General features: G+C 45.6%; 1 protein-coding gene across 1 annotated transcript in view; it reads left to right on the top strand.

Annotated features, from left to right (window-relative positions):
* Positions 1 to 7796: 7796 nt before the first annotated feature.
* The window catches only part of ADGRE3 (adhesion G protein-coupled receptor E3), a 45256-nt gene continuing 39784 nt past the window's right edge, over positions 7797 to 13268 (top strand). The window contains exons 1-3 of the mRNA XM_038773041.1: positions 7797 to 7852; positions 8547 to 8573; positions 9224 to 9358. Coding sequence (XP_038628969.1) covers positions 7813 to 7852; positions 8547 to 8573; positions 9224 to 9358 — 202 coding nt within the window. The 5' untranslated portion in view covers positions 7797 to 7812. The remainder of the gene's footprint in view (positions 7853 to 8546; positions 8574 to 9223; positions 9359 to 13268) is intronic.

Genomic DNA, 13268 nt, shown 5'->3' with positions numbered 1-13268 from the left:
TGGGGTGGGGATTGTGCTCATGTGAAGATAGTGATTTGTGCTGCCTCCTCACTATTCCTCACACCACCTTTGCCAAAGTTCCCCTTCTACACAATAATGCTGCTTGTGTAGAAAGTTGGGGGGCTGGAGGGAAGCACGACTAGATTTAGAGCTGGTTCAGGGAGCAAATCAAGCTAGAAGGGGTGACTAGTAGTAGTGGGAGAGTGAGTAAAAAGCCCAGCCAGGAACCAATGACTGGCAGTCAAGTAGTGAGAAAATTGTGAGTCCCTGGGTTTCAGCTTGGAAGTTTTTACTTGTTAAGGGCTTACTTTAATAATGATGGCATTTGTTAAGCACTTACTATGTGCCAAGCACTGCTCTAAGTGCTGGGAGGGTACAAGGTAATCAAGTTGTCCCACATGGAGCTCACAGTCTTAATCCCCATTTTACCAGTGAGGTTACTGAGGCACATAGAAGTTAAGTGACTTGCCCAAAGTGATGCAGCTGATAAGTGAGCCAACTATTGGGTAGGGACTGTCTCTATATGTTGCAAACTTGTACTTCCCAAGCGCTTAGTACAGTGCTCTGCACACAGTAAGCGCTTAATAAATACGATTGATGATGATGATGATAAGTGGTGGAGACGGGATTAGGACCCATGGCCTCTGACTCCCAAGCCTGTGCTCTTTCAATTAAGCCATGCTGCTTCTCTAATTACTTTGTGCTAAACGTTGTTCTAAGCGGAGCAGTAGATGCGAGCTAATCAGGTTGGACACTGTCCCTGTCCCACCTGGGGCTCACATCCTAAGTGTCCTCAAAAAGACCTATCCTGGCATCACAAATGTGCTCACCGTGAAGTTCAGGAAAATGAACGTGTTGTGCATTGATCCAATACGAGCCCTCATGATCATCCACTAGCTGAATGCTTATGCTGATGAAGTGTTGCTAGTTTAGAAACATGTTCCACCAAGGTCAGAAATCCAGCTACTCTGGAAAACACCTCTTTGGCTTTGGCATGGTGACCAAAGTGGAAAAATTCAAATTCCTCATTGGGCACCTCCACTGTCATAAAAATGTCAAGGAAGGACTTGAGCCACTGGAGATTTGCTCAAGCTTCTCATGATTCCTTCCACCCTCTGGCCATTTTTATGGTATTTTTTAAGTGCTTATTATGTGGCACGCACTGCATTCACTGATTCATTCAGTTGTGTTCATCGAGCACTTACTGTGTGTATAAGACTGTACTAAGCACTTGGGAGTGTGCAGTACAACAACAAACAGACTCATTCCCTGCCCGCAATGAGCTTACAGTCTAGAGGGGGAGGCGGACATTAATATAAATACATAAATAATTTACATATATGTACATAAATGCTGTGGGGCTGGGAGAGGGGATGAATAAATTTACTGTACTAAGTAGATACAAGATAATCTGGTTGGACATAGTCCCTGTTCTACATAGGGCTCACAGTCTTAATGCCCATTTTGCAGATGAGGTAAATGAGGCACAGAGAAATTAAATGACTTGCCCGATGTCACCTGGACAACAAGCAAATCACCAGAAAGTTTTGCCTCGGTCTCTCTTTGTGGAGTTTTAGACTTATATAAAATTGGGGCTTCCAAAAGGGAGTTTGAGGCTAAAGAATTGGAATGCCAGACAAGTGGCAGAGCCAGAATTAGAACCCAGGGCCAGGATGTTTAAGGACACAAGAATTCACCATGTAACCAACAGCCTACCGCATCATCCATGCACTTAGACGTAGTCTCTTTTCACTAGACCGCTCTGCTTCCCAAAGACTGTTGACTGCCCACTGTGCACAGACCACTGTTCCAAGATTTTGGGAGAATACAGTAGAGGTAGAAGACACGATTCCTACTCATAAGGAGTTTACAATATAATGAAGGGGGCACTCAGCAAAAAATGTACAGATGGGAAGAAGTGCCTAAATAGTAGACTATAAAAATTGATGTACAAAAGTGCCGTGAGAAGTTGTGAGTGTGTGAGAACTGAAAAAGGGCAGAAGTGCTGGGATGAAAGTTGGGATGCAACCTGGAGAGAAGAAAAATTAATCAGGGAAAGCCCCCCACCTCGATTCTCCTTTCTAAAATTCAGGGACCAGACATGCATGCAGTATTTATCGTGCAGGTTTTATATAGTGACAAAATTCTGCCTTTTGTTTTATTGTCAATCCCTGTCGTGATGATGCCTAGCATCTTACTAGGGCCATTTTGGCTGTCACATCACATCTTGAACCAGTGATTTGAAGAAGAAGTTGAATCATCAAACACTTCAAGGTCTCTTTCCTGAGTCCTGACTGCTAACTCAGAGCCTACCATCATGTAGTTGACGATGATGGCATTTGTTAAGTGCTTATTATGTGCCAAGCACTATTCAAAGGGCCGGGATTGATACAAGGTTATCAGGTTGTCCCACATGGGGCTCACAGTCTTAATCCCCATTTTACAGATGAGGTAACTGAGGCACGGAAAAGCTAAGTGACTTGCCCAAAGTCACATAGACTGTGAGCCCATTGTTGGGCAGGGGCCTTCTCTATATGCTGCTGACTTGTACTTCCCAAGCGCTTAGTACTGTGCTTGGCACACAGCAAGCACTCAACAAATATGATTGAATGAATGAATGAATGAATGACAAGTGGCAGAGCCGAGATTAAAACAACCTTTGACTCCCAAACCTGTGCTCTTTCCACTAGGCCATGCTGCTTCTAGTTTGTACTAGTTTGAACTAGTAGTTCTAGTTTGCTCTATTCATTCAATTGTATTTATTGAGCACTTACTGGGTTCAGAGCACTGTACTAAGTGCTTGGAAAGTACAATTCAGCAACAGATGGAGACCATCCCTACCCAACAACGGGCTCACAGTCTAGAAGGATGTTTTCCCTAGATGAATTACTCTGTACTAGCTCACATGGCCTAATTCAAACCCAACCTGTGAATGTCTAGATAGTGATCATGAATGTCCTGGATAAGGTTTCAACTGTAGTGATGAACAGACCATACATTCTTTCAGTGAAAAAAAAATCCCTATACTTATCCTCATTTAAAAATATCTGTTCCTCTTTTGAGAAATTAAGAGTCTGAATTCTGTTGAAGCAAGATCCAAATTAGTTATGGTGTTTATTAAGCACTTACTCCGTGCTAAGCAATCCACTAAGTGCTGGGGTAGATAGAAACATAACAGATCAGACAGTCTCTGTCCTACATTGGGTGGGACAGATAGGGAGTAGATAGAGTGGGGGTAGATAGATAAAGATAGTGATAACAATGGATTGTAACAACAATCAATAGTATTTTTTGAGTGCTTACAGCATGGCATAGTGGATAGAGCATGGGTCTGGGAATCAGGAGGACCTGGGTTCTAATCCCAGCTCTGCCACATCTTCTGTGTGACCTTAGGTAAGTAACTTAACTTCTCTGGGCCTCAGGTACCTCATCTGTAAAAGGGGGATTAAGAGTGTGAGCCCCATGTGAGATAGGGGCTGTGTCCAACCTGATTAAATTGTATCTACAAAATTAAATCCATCAGGTCCGACCTCCCCAAAGTCTCTTCCCCCCTTTCTCCAACCCCCCGGCTCTCAACACTCTTTGCTACTCTCCCATCCTTCCCAGCGGTATCCTCAGAGGAACTCTCCTCCCTCCTCTCAAGTGCTACTCCGGCCACCTGTGCTTCTGACCCCATTCCCTCTCATCTTATGAAATCTCTCGCTCCATCCCTTCTCCCCTCCTTAACTTCCATCTTCAACCGCTCACTCTCCACTGGTTCCTTCCCCTCTGCCTTCAAACATGCCCATGTCTCTCCCATCCTAAAAAAACCCTCTCTTGACCCCACCTCACCTTCTAGTTATCGTCCCATATCCCTCCTACCATTCCTTTCCAAACTCCTTGAACGAGTTGTCCACACGCGCTGCCTAGAATTCCTCAACAACAACTCTCTCCTCGACCCCCTCCAGTCTGGCTTCCGTCCCCTACATTCCATGGAAACTGCGCTCTCAAAGGTCACCAATGACCTCCTGCTTGCCAAATCCAACGGCTCATACTCTGTCCTAATCCTCCTCGACCTCTCAGCTGCCTTTGACACTGTGGACCACCCCCTTCTCCTCAACACGTTATCTGACCTTGGCTTCACAGACTCCGTCCTCTCCTGGTTCTCCTCTTATCTCTCCGGTCGTTCTTTCTCAGTCTCTTTTGCAGGCTCCTCCTCCCCCTCCCATCCTCTTACTGTGGGGGTTCCCCAAGGTTCAGTGCTTGGTCCCCTTCTGTTCTCAATCTACACTCACTCCCTTGGTGACCTCATTCGCTCCCACGGCTTCAACTATCATCTTTACGCTGATGACACCCAGATCTACATCTCTGCCCCTGCTCTCTCCCCCTCCCTCCAGGCTCGCATCTCCTCCTGCCTTCAGGACATCTCCATCTGGATGTCCGCCCGCCACCTAAAGCTCAACATGTCGAAGACTGAGCTCCTTGTCTTCCCTCCCAAACCTTGTCCTCTCCCTGACTTTCCCATCTCTGTTGACGGCACTACCATCCTTCCCGTCTCACAAGCCCGCAACCTTGGTGTCATCCTCGACTCCGCTCTCTCGTTCACCCCTCACATCCAAGCCGTCACCAAAACCTGCAGGTCTCAGCTCCGCAACATTGCCAAGATCCGCCCTTTCCTCTCCATCCAAACCGCTACCCTGCTAATTCAAGCTCTCATCCTATCCCGTCTGGACTACTGCACTAGCCTTCTCTCTGATCTCCCATCCTCGTGTCTCTCTCCACTTCAATCCATACTTCATGCTGCTGCCCGGATTATCTTTGTCCAGAAACGCTCTGGACATATTACTCCCCTCCTCAAAAACCTCCAATGGCTACCGATCAATCTGCGCATCAGGCAGAAACTCCTCACCCTGGGCTTCAAGGCTGTCCATCACCTCGCCCCCTCCTACCTCACCTCCCTTCTCTCCTTCTACTGCCCAGCCCGCACCCTCCGCTCCTCCACCACTAATCTCCTCACTGTACCTCGCTCTCGCCTGTCCCGCCATCGACCCCCGGCCCACGTCATCCCCCGGGCCTGGAATGCCCTCCCTCTGCCCATCCGCCAAGCTAGCTCTCTTCCTCCCTTCAAGGCCCTGCTGAGAGCTCACCTCCTCCAGGAGGCCTTCCCAGACTGAGCCCCTTCTTTCCTCTCCCCCTCGTCCCCCTCTCCATCCCCCCGTCTTACCTCCTTCCCTTCCCCACAGCACCTGTATATATGTATATATGGTTGTACATATTTATTACTCTATTTATTTATTTATTTATTTATTTTACTTGTACATTTCTATCCTACTTATTTTATTTTGTTGGTATGTTTGGTTCTGTTCTCTGTCTCCCCCTTTTAGACTGTGAGCCCACTGTTGGGTAGGGACTGTCTCTATGTGATGCCAATTTGTACTTCCCAAGCGCTTAGTACAGTGCTCTGCACATAGTAAGCGCTCAATAAATACGATTGATTGATTGATTGATTGATCTACCCCAGTGCACTTAGAACAGTGCTTGGCACATAGTAAGTGCTTAAAAAGTACCATAATTATTATTATTATTATTATTACTCTGTGCAAAATACTGAACTAAAGATTTGGGAAAGTACAGTAGGGTTAGTAGACATGATTCCCACCCTCAAAGAGCTTACAATATTTAATGGGAGAGATTAATACTAAAATAAATTACAGGTAGGTTGGAATAATTGAGTTTATGTCAGTACATAAAAGCCAGGGGTGGAGGGGAGAGGAAGTACCCAAATTCATTCATTCATTCAATCGTATTTATTGAGTGCTTACTGTGTGCAGAGCACCCAAATGCATAGGGGATGAGGAAGTGATGAAGTGGCAGGGTAGGGATGGGGGAGGATAGAGTGGGGAGATGTGAGACTAATCAGAGAAGGCTTCCTGCAGTAGATATAATTTCATAAAGGCTTTGAAGATGGGAAGCAGTGGTGTGACAGATGTAAAGTGGGAGAGAGTTCCAGGCAGAAGGGAGAGGATGGGCAAGGGGTTGGCGGCGAGAGAGACAAGGACAAGGTACAGTGAGTATGGTGGCTTAAGAGGAGCAAAACATGTGAGCTGGGTGGTTGTGGGAGAGAAGTAAGGATAAGTAGAGATTGAGTGCCTTAATGCAAATGATGAAGTCTTTCTGCTTGATGTGGAGTGGAATGAGCAACTATTGGAGGTTTTTGAGGAGCGGGGAGACATGTAAAAAAGAATGCATTAGACAAAGGATCTGGGCAGCAAAGAGAAGTATGGACTGGGGAAAGGAGAGGTTGGAGGCAGGGAGGTCTGTGAAGAGGCTGATGCAGTAGTCAAGTCAGAATATGACAAGTTCATGGGCTAGTGTGGTGGCAGTTTGGAGGGACAAGTCTCTTAACTTCTCTGTGTCTGAGGTTCCTCATCAGTAAAATGGGGATTCGATGCATGTTCTCCCTACTATTTAGACTGTGAGCCCCATGTGCGACAGAGACTGTATCTGACATGATTAACTTGTGTCTACCCCAGCACTCAGAACAATGCTTGGCACATAGCACTTAGGGAATACCATCCACCATCATCATTATTATTATGGAGAAGAAAGGGAGGATCCTGGAGATGTTATGAATCAGAACCGACAGGATTTGGTGAGGATTTGGTGGGTTGAGAGATACGGAGGATTCAAAGATAATGCCAAAGGTGTGGGTGTGAGAGACATGGATGATAGTGATACTGTCAAATGATATGGGAAAGTGAGGTGGAGGAGTAGATTTGGAAGGGAAGATAAGTTCAGTTTTGGACATGTTGATCTTGAGGTGTCCATGCGCATCAGGGTAGAGATGTCCTGGAGGCAGGAAGGGGTACAAGATTACATAGTAGGAGAGAGATTGTGGTTACTGAGGTAGTTTTGAGCATAATAAGAAGAATAATAATGGCATTAAGTACTTTTAATGTGTCAAGCACTATTGTAAGAATTGGAGTAGATACAAAGTAACCAAATCAGACATGGTCCCTGTCCCTCATGGGGCTCACAGTCTAAGTAGAACAGGCTTTGAATCCCCATTTTACCAATGAGGAAACTGAGGCTCAGATAAGTTCAGTGACTTATCCAAGGTCACAAGGTAGGGGAGTGGAAGAACTGGGATCAGAACCCAGGTCCTCTGACTCTTAGGTCTGGGGTCTTTCCACTAGACCACCCTGCTTCCCTGAAGTCATCCACGTACAGGGTGGTTGTTGAAACCTGGAAAGTGGATAGGCTCCCCAAAGCCAACAAGCAATACGATCAAAAGGCAAGTTGATAATGTCAAAGACTGAATATGGGCAGAGGGAGTTCTCAGATTCCCCAGTGTTCCAGAATCTAGACTGCCTTCCGTAGGTGAATTTATTTAGGTGGACTAATTTGAATTCTTTTGGAAGTAATGACTCTCCCTCAGTGGTCCTTGTGACATTTGCCATCCTTAAGGAAATAAAGAATAAAGAACTAAGAAAAAATGAGCCAAATTGTTATCAGATGCTTGCAGACAGTGTGGCCCAGGCCAGCACTTCCAATCTCACTTAGCCTGGCCAAGATCGACTGCTAAGAACTTTCAAAGAGGCATAAGAACGGAAGGAAAATCCACTTCCCCATAAATTAATGAGCTGTACATAGAATGGGCTTAATTTTTCTAGAATACTAGATCACATGACATTTTCCTGTTTTGAGATTTGGTGATAGATGATTCAGATTACACCAACAGGAAGATTTGATCATGCAGTCCCACACAGATCCTTGAGAAATAACAGACTGAGATAAATAACAGAGTTCCTTTTTTGTTGCCTACGAACAACTATGCCAGCGTTGGTTGAAAGTCGGGTGCTGCTTCTCTGTGGTAAGTCTTGCAGATTATTTTCTTTGAAGGCATAACAGACCAAATACTGAAAATCTTACCTTTTTGAATTATTTTAAGTTTTAAAAAGTGTTTGACCCATGTGCCATTTTCCTTGTGACTGTTCCTGTGTGTCTTAGTGCAGTTATAGTTCAGTGGGTTCAAGCTGTTGTTGATGATAATAATAATAATAATGGCATTTATTAAGCGCTTACTATGTGCAAAGCACTGTTCTAAGCGCTGGATCAGTTCTGACCTTCCAGGGCTCCCCTACTTTGAAGAAATACAGAGCAATTTTATGGGCAAACACAGTTGCCAAGAGCTCTAAAACCTCTAAATGCTCACATTGTACTTACAATCTCCTTTGTTTCCGGCAAGAAAGAATTGAGTCCAACCAACAAAAGTTGTCAAACCAATACAAACCATTGAGGAAAGATGGTTAAATTCTACCTGAAACATTGCTGATGGGATTTCCTGAGGATAACCCTGACTTAGAGAGTGAGCAAGGGAGTAGGAGCTGAGTTCTTGCCATGGAGAATGCATCCTAAGTGAGGATCTCTGTGCCCTGCTCGTGAAAGTGTAATTAAACATCACTTTCAAATGCCATGGGACAATCACAGAACGAGGGGCAGGGGGGAAGGGGGGTGCACACAGGGACCAGGAAGTAGGTTAACAAATCCTTCTTTTTCTTCTCCAGGTCTCTTCTGCATCATTTCCTTTACAGGTATTCAAAATGCTTCACTCTCAGATGGGAACTAATTAGATTTTTCAAAGTTATGTACAACTCACCAAGCTTTATCAAGAGGAACTTTAGTGAAAGGCAAAGCCCTATTAAAATTATATCCTCTCCAGGAAGCTTTCTCTAAGTTCTTATACCCCCATTACCGTATTTTCCACCCTACTGCCTCTCCCATTCACTTAGTTCTATCCCCTAAGCACTTAGGTACTCCCACGGCACCCCACAAGCACAAAATATACATATTCTTCTACTCAGTTGTTTCCTTTATCTGTAATTTATTTTAATGTCCACCTCCCCAGTTAGACTGAAAGCTCCTTGGGGACAACAGTCGGGTCCGCCCACTCTATTGTGATGTACTTGCCCAAGAGCTTAGTCCAGGGCTTTGCACAGAGTAGGTATTTAATTAATACCACTGTTTGATGGATTAATTGATTGATAAAGCTGGGCCAATTCTCATGTATCCTCAGGGTTTATCATCTAAAAAAGTCTTCTTGGTTTGCTAGGGAACTTGAGGCTGAATAGTAGACAATAATGTGCCGTAGGGTGAATTCCTCAATTCCCAGATCCCTAAGCAATATAATACTGCTGTTGATATTAGCAACTGAATTTTTCCTTCCTTTCTTCTTAACTCCAAGATGAATGTCAACCTGACTCTTGTCCTGTTAATGCTATTTGTGCTCAAACCCCTAATGGCTATGAGTGCAGTTGCATTGATGGGTTTGAATCAAGGTCCAGAAAACAAGGCATCAGGGGAAATATGGAGTGTGTAGGTAAGTGTGGTGTTAGCTGCAAAAAGGTGAGTCTGTTGATAATGTAGTTTGTGTTAATAATTATGGTATTAGTTAAGCACCTACTATGTGACAAGCACTGTTCTAAGCGCTGAGGTCAGGTCAGGGCAGATACAGTCCATCTCACATGGGACTCACAGTCTAAGTAGGAGGGATAACAGGTATTGGATCTCCATTTTACAATTGAGGAAACTGAGGCACAGAGAAGTTAAGTGACTTGCCCAATGTCACACTCAGCGGTCAAGAGGCAGAGTCAGGATTAGAACCCAGGTCCTCTGACTCCCAGGCCCGCGTTTTTTCCACTAGGCAGAAAGCCTTCAGAAGTCTCTAACAGAAATCTTTAGGCCAAATGATTTCCTTCTGATTGTTTAGAATTCCTCTCCCACACTTATACGCAGGTAATAGGAGTAAATGCCCAAAGGCATTAATTTATATTAATTATTTATATTAATGCCCAAAGGCCTCTGACAAGATGATTATTCTCCATGGAGGCTTTCTCCTCAAAAGATCAAAGATGGGGCTGCTCAGCTGTATACTATCCAACTAGCATTAAACTTACTGATGCTCCATTCCCTCCCTCTCTCCCACCCCCGCCCGCTTATATTCACTGCCATTCAAGGCAGATAAGGGATTAAAAAAAAAACTCCCACCAGGATGCAGTTGAAGGTTTTGGGTAAGCCCCAGTGACTCTGACTGAACCAGAAGCCCTAACAAGATAATGATCAAAATGGGGATTTCATTAGTAACACAAATGGGAAAAGATCAGGACAGAAATACAAGTCAAGGTTTGGTAGGTGATATTTAAAGCCACTGAGGTTTAAGACTGTCAGGTCTAAGTTAAGGGTTTGGAAAGCAGACATCACATGCTAACCTGAAAGCTGTTCGTAGAGAAAAGGCTGGGAAATAGGAGTTAGCCTTAGAGAGGGGTCAGGAACCTATGGCTTGGGAGCAAAGCTGGCTCTTTTGGGAACCAAATGGGCATAGGTGCCCACCTGCAAACTCAGTACCATAAGGACAACATTTAGCCTTACCCTCCGGAGCCAAAAAACTTGGCAGGAATCTGGGTAGGGCGTAGCTGGCTCTCCTTGCCCCATTAAGCAGGAAAGGGGCTGAGGGGAAGTCAAGATGATGGCTGCCTGCTTCCCCAAACTACTCTCCTCCTCTCCTCCCCTTCCCCAGCTCCCATGTCCCACTACTCACTGAGAGCTACAGTGACAATGACAGACCAGCAAAGTCAGGCAGGGAAGGAAACTGCTCCCACTTCATGGGAACTAGATCAAGAGCAGGCTTTGTGCCAGGGGCCATGCATACTGATTAAAGCTGGGGCTGGGCTAATCAATCAATCAATCAGTGGTATTTATTGGAGGCTTACTGTGTGCAGAACACTGTACTAAGTGTTTAGGAGAGTACAAGAGAGCAGAGTTAGCAGACACATTCCCTGCTCACAAAGAACTAGAGGAAGTGCTAGAAAGGCAAGCCCCGAGCAGGGAATAATAATAATAATAATAACGGTATTTATTAAGCACTTACTATGTGCCAAGCACTGTTCTAAGCCCCAGGGGGATACAAGATCATCAGGTTGTCCCACGTGGGGCTCACAGTCTTAATCCCCATTCAGATGAGGAAACTGAGGCACAGAGAAGTCTACCCACCACCCCACAACACTTGTGTATTTATGTGCATATCTACAATTCTATTTATTTATATTAATGCCTGTTTACTTGTTTTGATGTGTACATATCTATAATTCTATTTATTTATATTGATGTTATTGATGCCTGTTTACTTGTTTTGATGTCTCTCTCCCCCCTTCTAGACTGTAAACCCATTGTAGGCAGGGAATGTCTCTCTTCATTCCTGAATTGTGCTTTCCAAGTGCTTAGTACAGTGCTCTGCACACAGTAAGCGCTCAATAAATATGATTCAATACAAGTTTTTTAGGTTGGCCATAGCCCCTGTCCCACATAGGGTTCACCATCTACATTAGAGGGGGGAGGATTTAATCTCCATTTAACAGATGAGGTAACTGAGGCACAGAGAAGTTAAGTGACTTGTCCAAGGTCACACAGCAAGCAATTGGCAGGGTAGGGTTTAGAACCCAACTCCTCTGACTCCCAAGCCTGTGCTTTTACAACTAAGCCATGCCTCTTCTCTTTTTCTCTCCCTATCTCTTCCTCTCCTCCCCTGATCTCCCAGGTCTCCCCTTCATTAGTAGGGTAAGACAAATATAGGCTTTAATAAATTCCCATCATTTCCTTATCCAGCTTCTGCTACTGGTGCTAAAGTGGACTCCGAATTGGCCCTTTGGGTCAGACAGCAGCTGGAGCAGGGATGGGAGCAGGAGCAGAGCCTGGAATGAGGCCTCTGCCACACTCCTTCCCTCCTGACTCAGCCATTTTTGCAGTCCGGGAAGAGGGAAATTGAGGGGCTGCGGGCAGGAGTGGGAGGAGGAGCTGGGGCAATGATGAACCAAAAAACTACTCGAGAGAGGGGGAGCATCCAGAGTAGGAAGGATTCTCACCCTTCCTTCTGACTGGTAGGTGGTGGGTGGAAACTCCATCTCTGGGCAGATGTTGGAGAGGCATTCTCTAGAAATGGTGGCCTAAGTCTGGGCCCAGGTGCCTCTCCGGCCCCCAAGATGGAGGACCAAGTCTGTGGCCTTCTAGGGGTCAGCATCCACCCTCCCCACTTGGCAGAGGGGCCGGGTGTGCTGCCTGCTGCTGACAGATAATAATAATAATAATAATAATGATGATGATAATAATAATAATGGCATTTATTAAGTGCTTACTATGTGCCAAGCACTGTTCTAAGCCCTAGGGTAGATACAAGGTTATCAGGTTATCCCAGTGGGGCTCACAGTCTTAATCCCCATTTTACAGACGAGGTAACTGAGGCCCAGAGAAGTTAAGTGATTTGCCCAAAGTCACACAGCTGACAAGTGGCAGAGCCGGCATTAGAACCCATGACCTCTGACTCCCAAGCCTGTTCTCTTTCAACTAAGCCATGCTGCTTCTCTATGTGCTGGAGGGCCTGAGGGGCAGAGCTAGGCTAACATAGGGGCTCAAAGCATTTAATACCAGCATCCTAGGACTAAGGGGGAGCCCCAAACCCCCAACAAATGCAGCCACACTGTTTCTACCCCCCACCGGAAATTTCCCTCAAGCATAGCTGGATGGAGCAGTGTGGTCTAGAGGGAAGAGCACGGGATTGGGAATCAGGACACTTGGGTTCTAATCCCAGCTCTGTTAGTTGCCTGTTGTGTGACTTGGGCAAGTCACCTCTCTTCTAGCTTCCTTTTTATCCCAGGTATAGCTTAGGTAGAGAAAAATAAGTTTAGCTCAAGAAGATCTCTTTTGACTGGGTTTCAGAGGAACAGGCAAGCTGTACCCTCACCCTCCCAACTGCCTGACTTCCCTTTGTTCTGACTTCAGGAGACCTTGCCCCAGCCCTCAGAATGGGTAGGGCTCTCCCTCTATGGGCAGAGGGCCCAGGCTCTTCTCAGGATGTTCCAAACAATTTTCAGACTGGCGGGGTGTGGGGGGAAGAGCGGGCGGCAGCTGAGGCATTGCCTTTCTACCAGGCCTGTGACCTTTCTGCCTAATGAAGACCTGAGAGTTTCCAATCACAGCAGAAAACTCAAAACAGTACCTTTCCAGCCTGCTAGCTCTTTGATGCCCGTTCCATCTAACCCCCATTCCCTGTGCCCATTCTCCCTAAAATTCCAAATTTTTGCCTTCCCCACACCCAAAATGAAGTCAGCACACAATATTGTTAACACACAAAATTTAGATCCACAATATGGACAGAGCAAGGGCCTGGGGATCAGAAGGACCTGGGTCCTAATCCTGGCTCCATCACTTTACTGCTGTGTGACCTGGGTCAAATCACT

This window comes from Tachyglossus aculeatus, chromosome X1 (genome assembly GCF_015852505.1).
Source record: "Tachyglossus aculeatus isolate mTacAcu1 chromosome X1, mTacAcu1.pri, whole genome shotgun sequence".
Lineage (NCBI taxonomy): Eukaryota > Metazoa > Chordata > Mammalia > Monotremata > Tachyglossidae > Tachyglossus > Tachyglossus aculeatus.
Note: the sequence above shows the minus strand (reverse complement) of the source record. Positions and strands in the feature narration are given on the sequence as shown.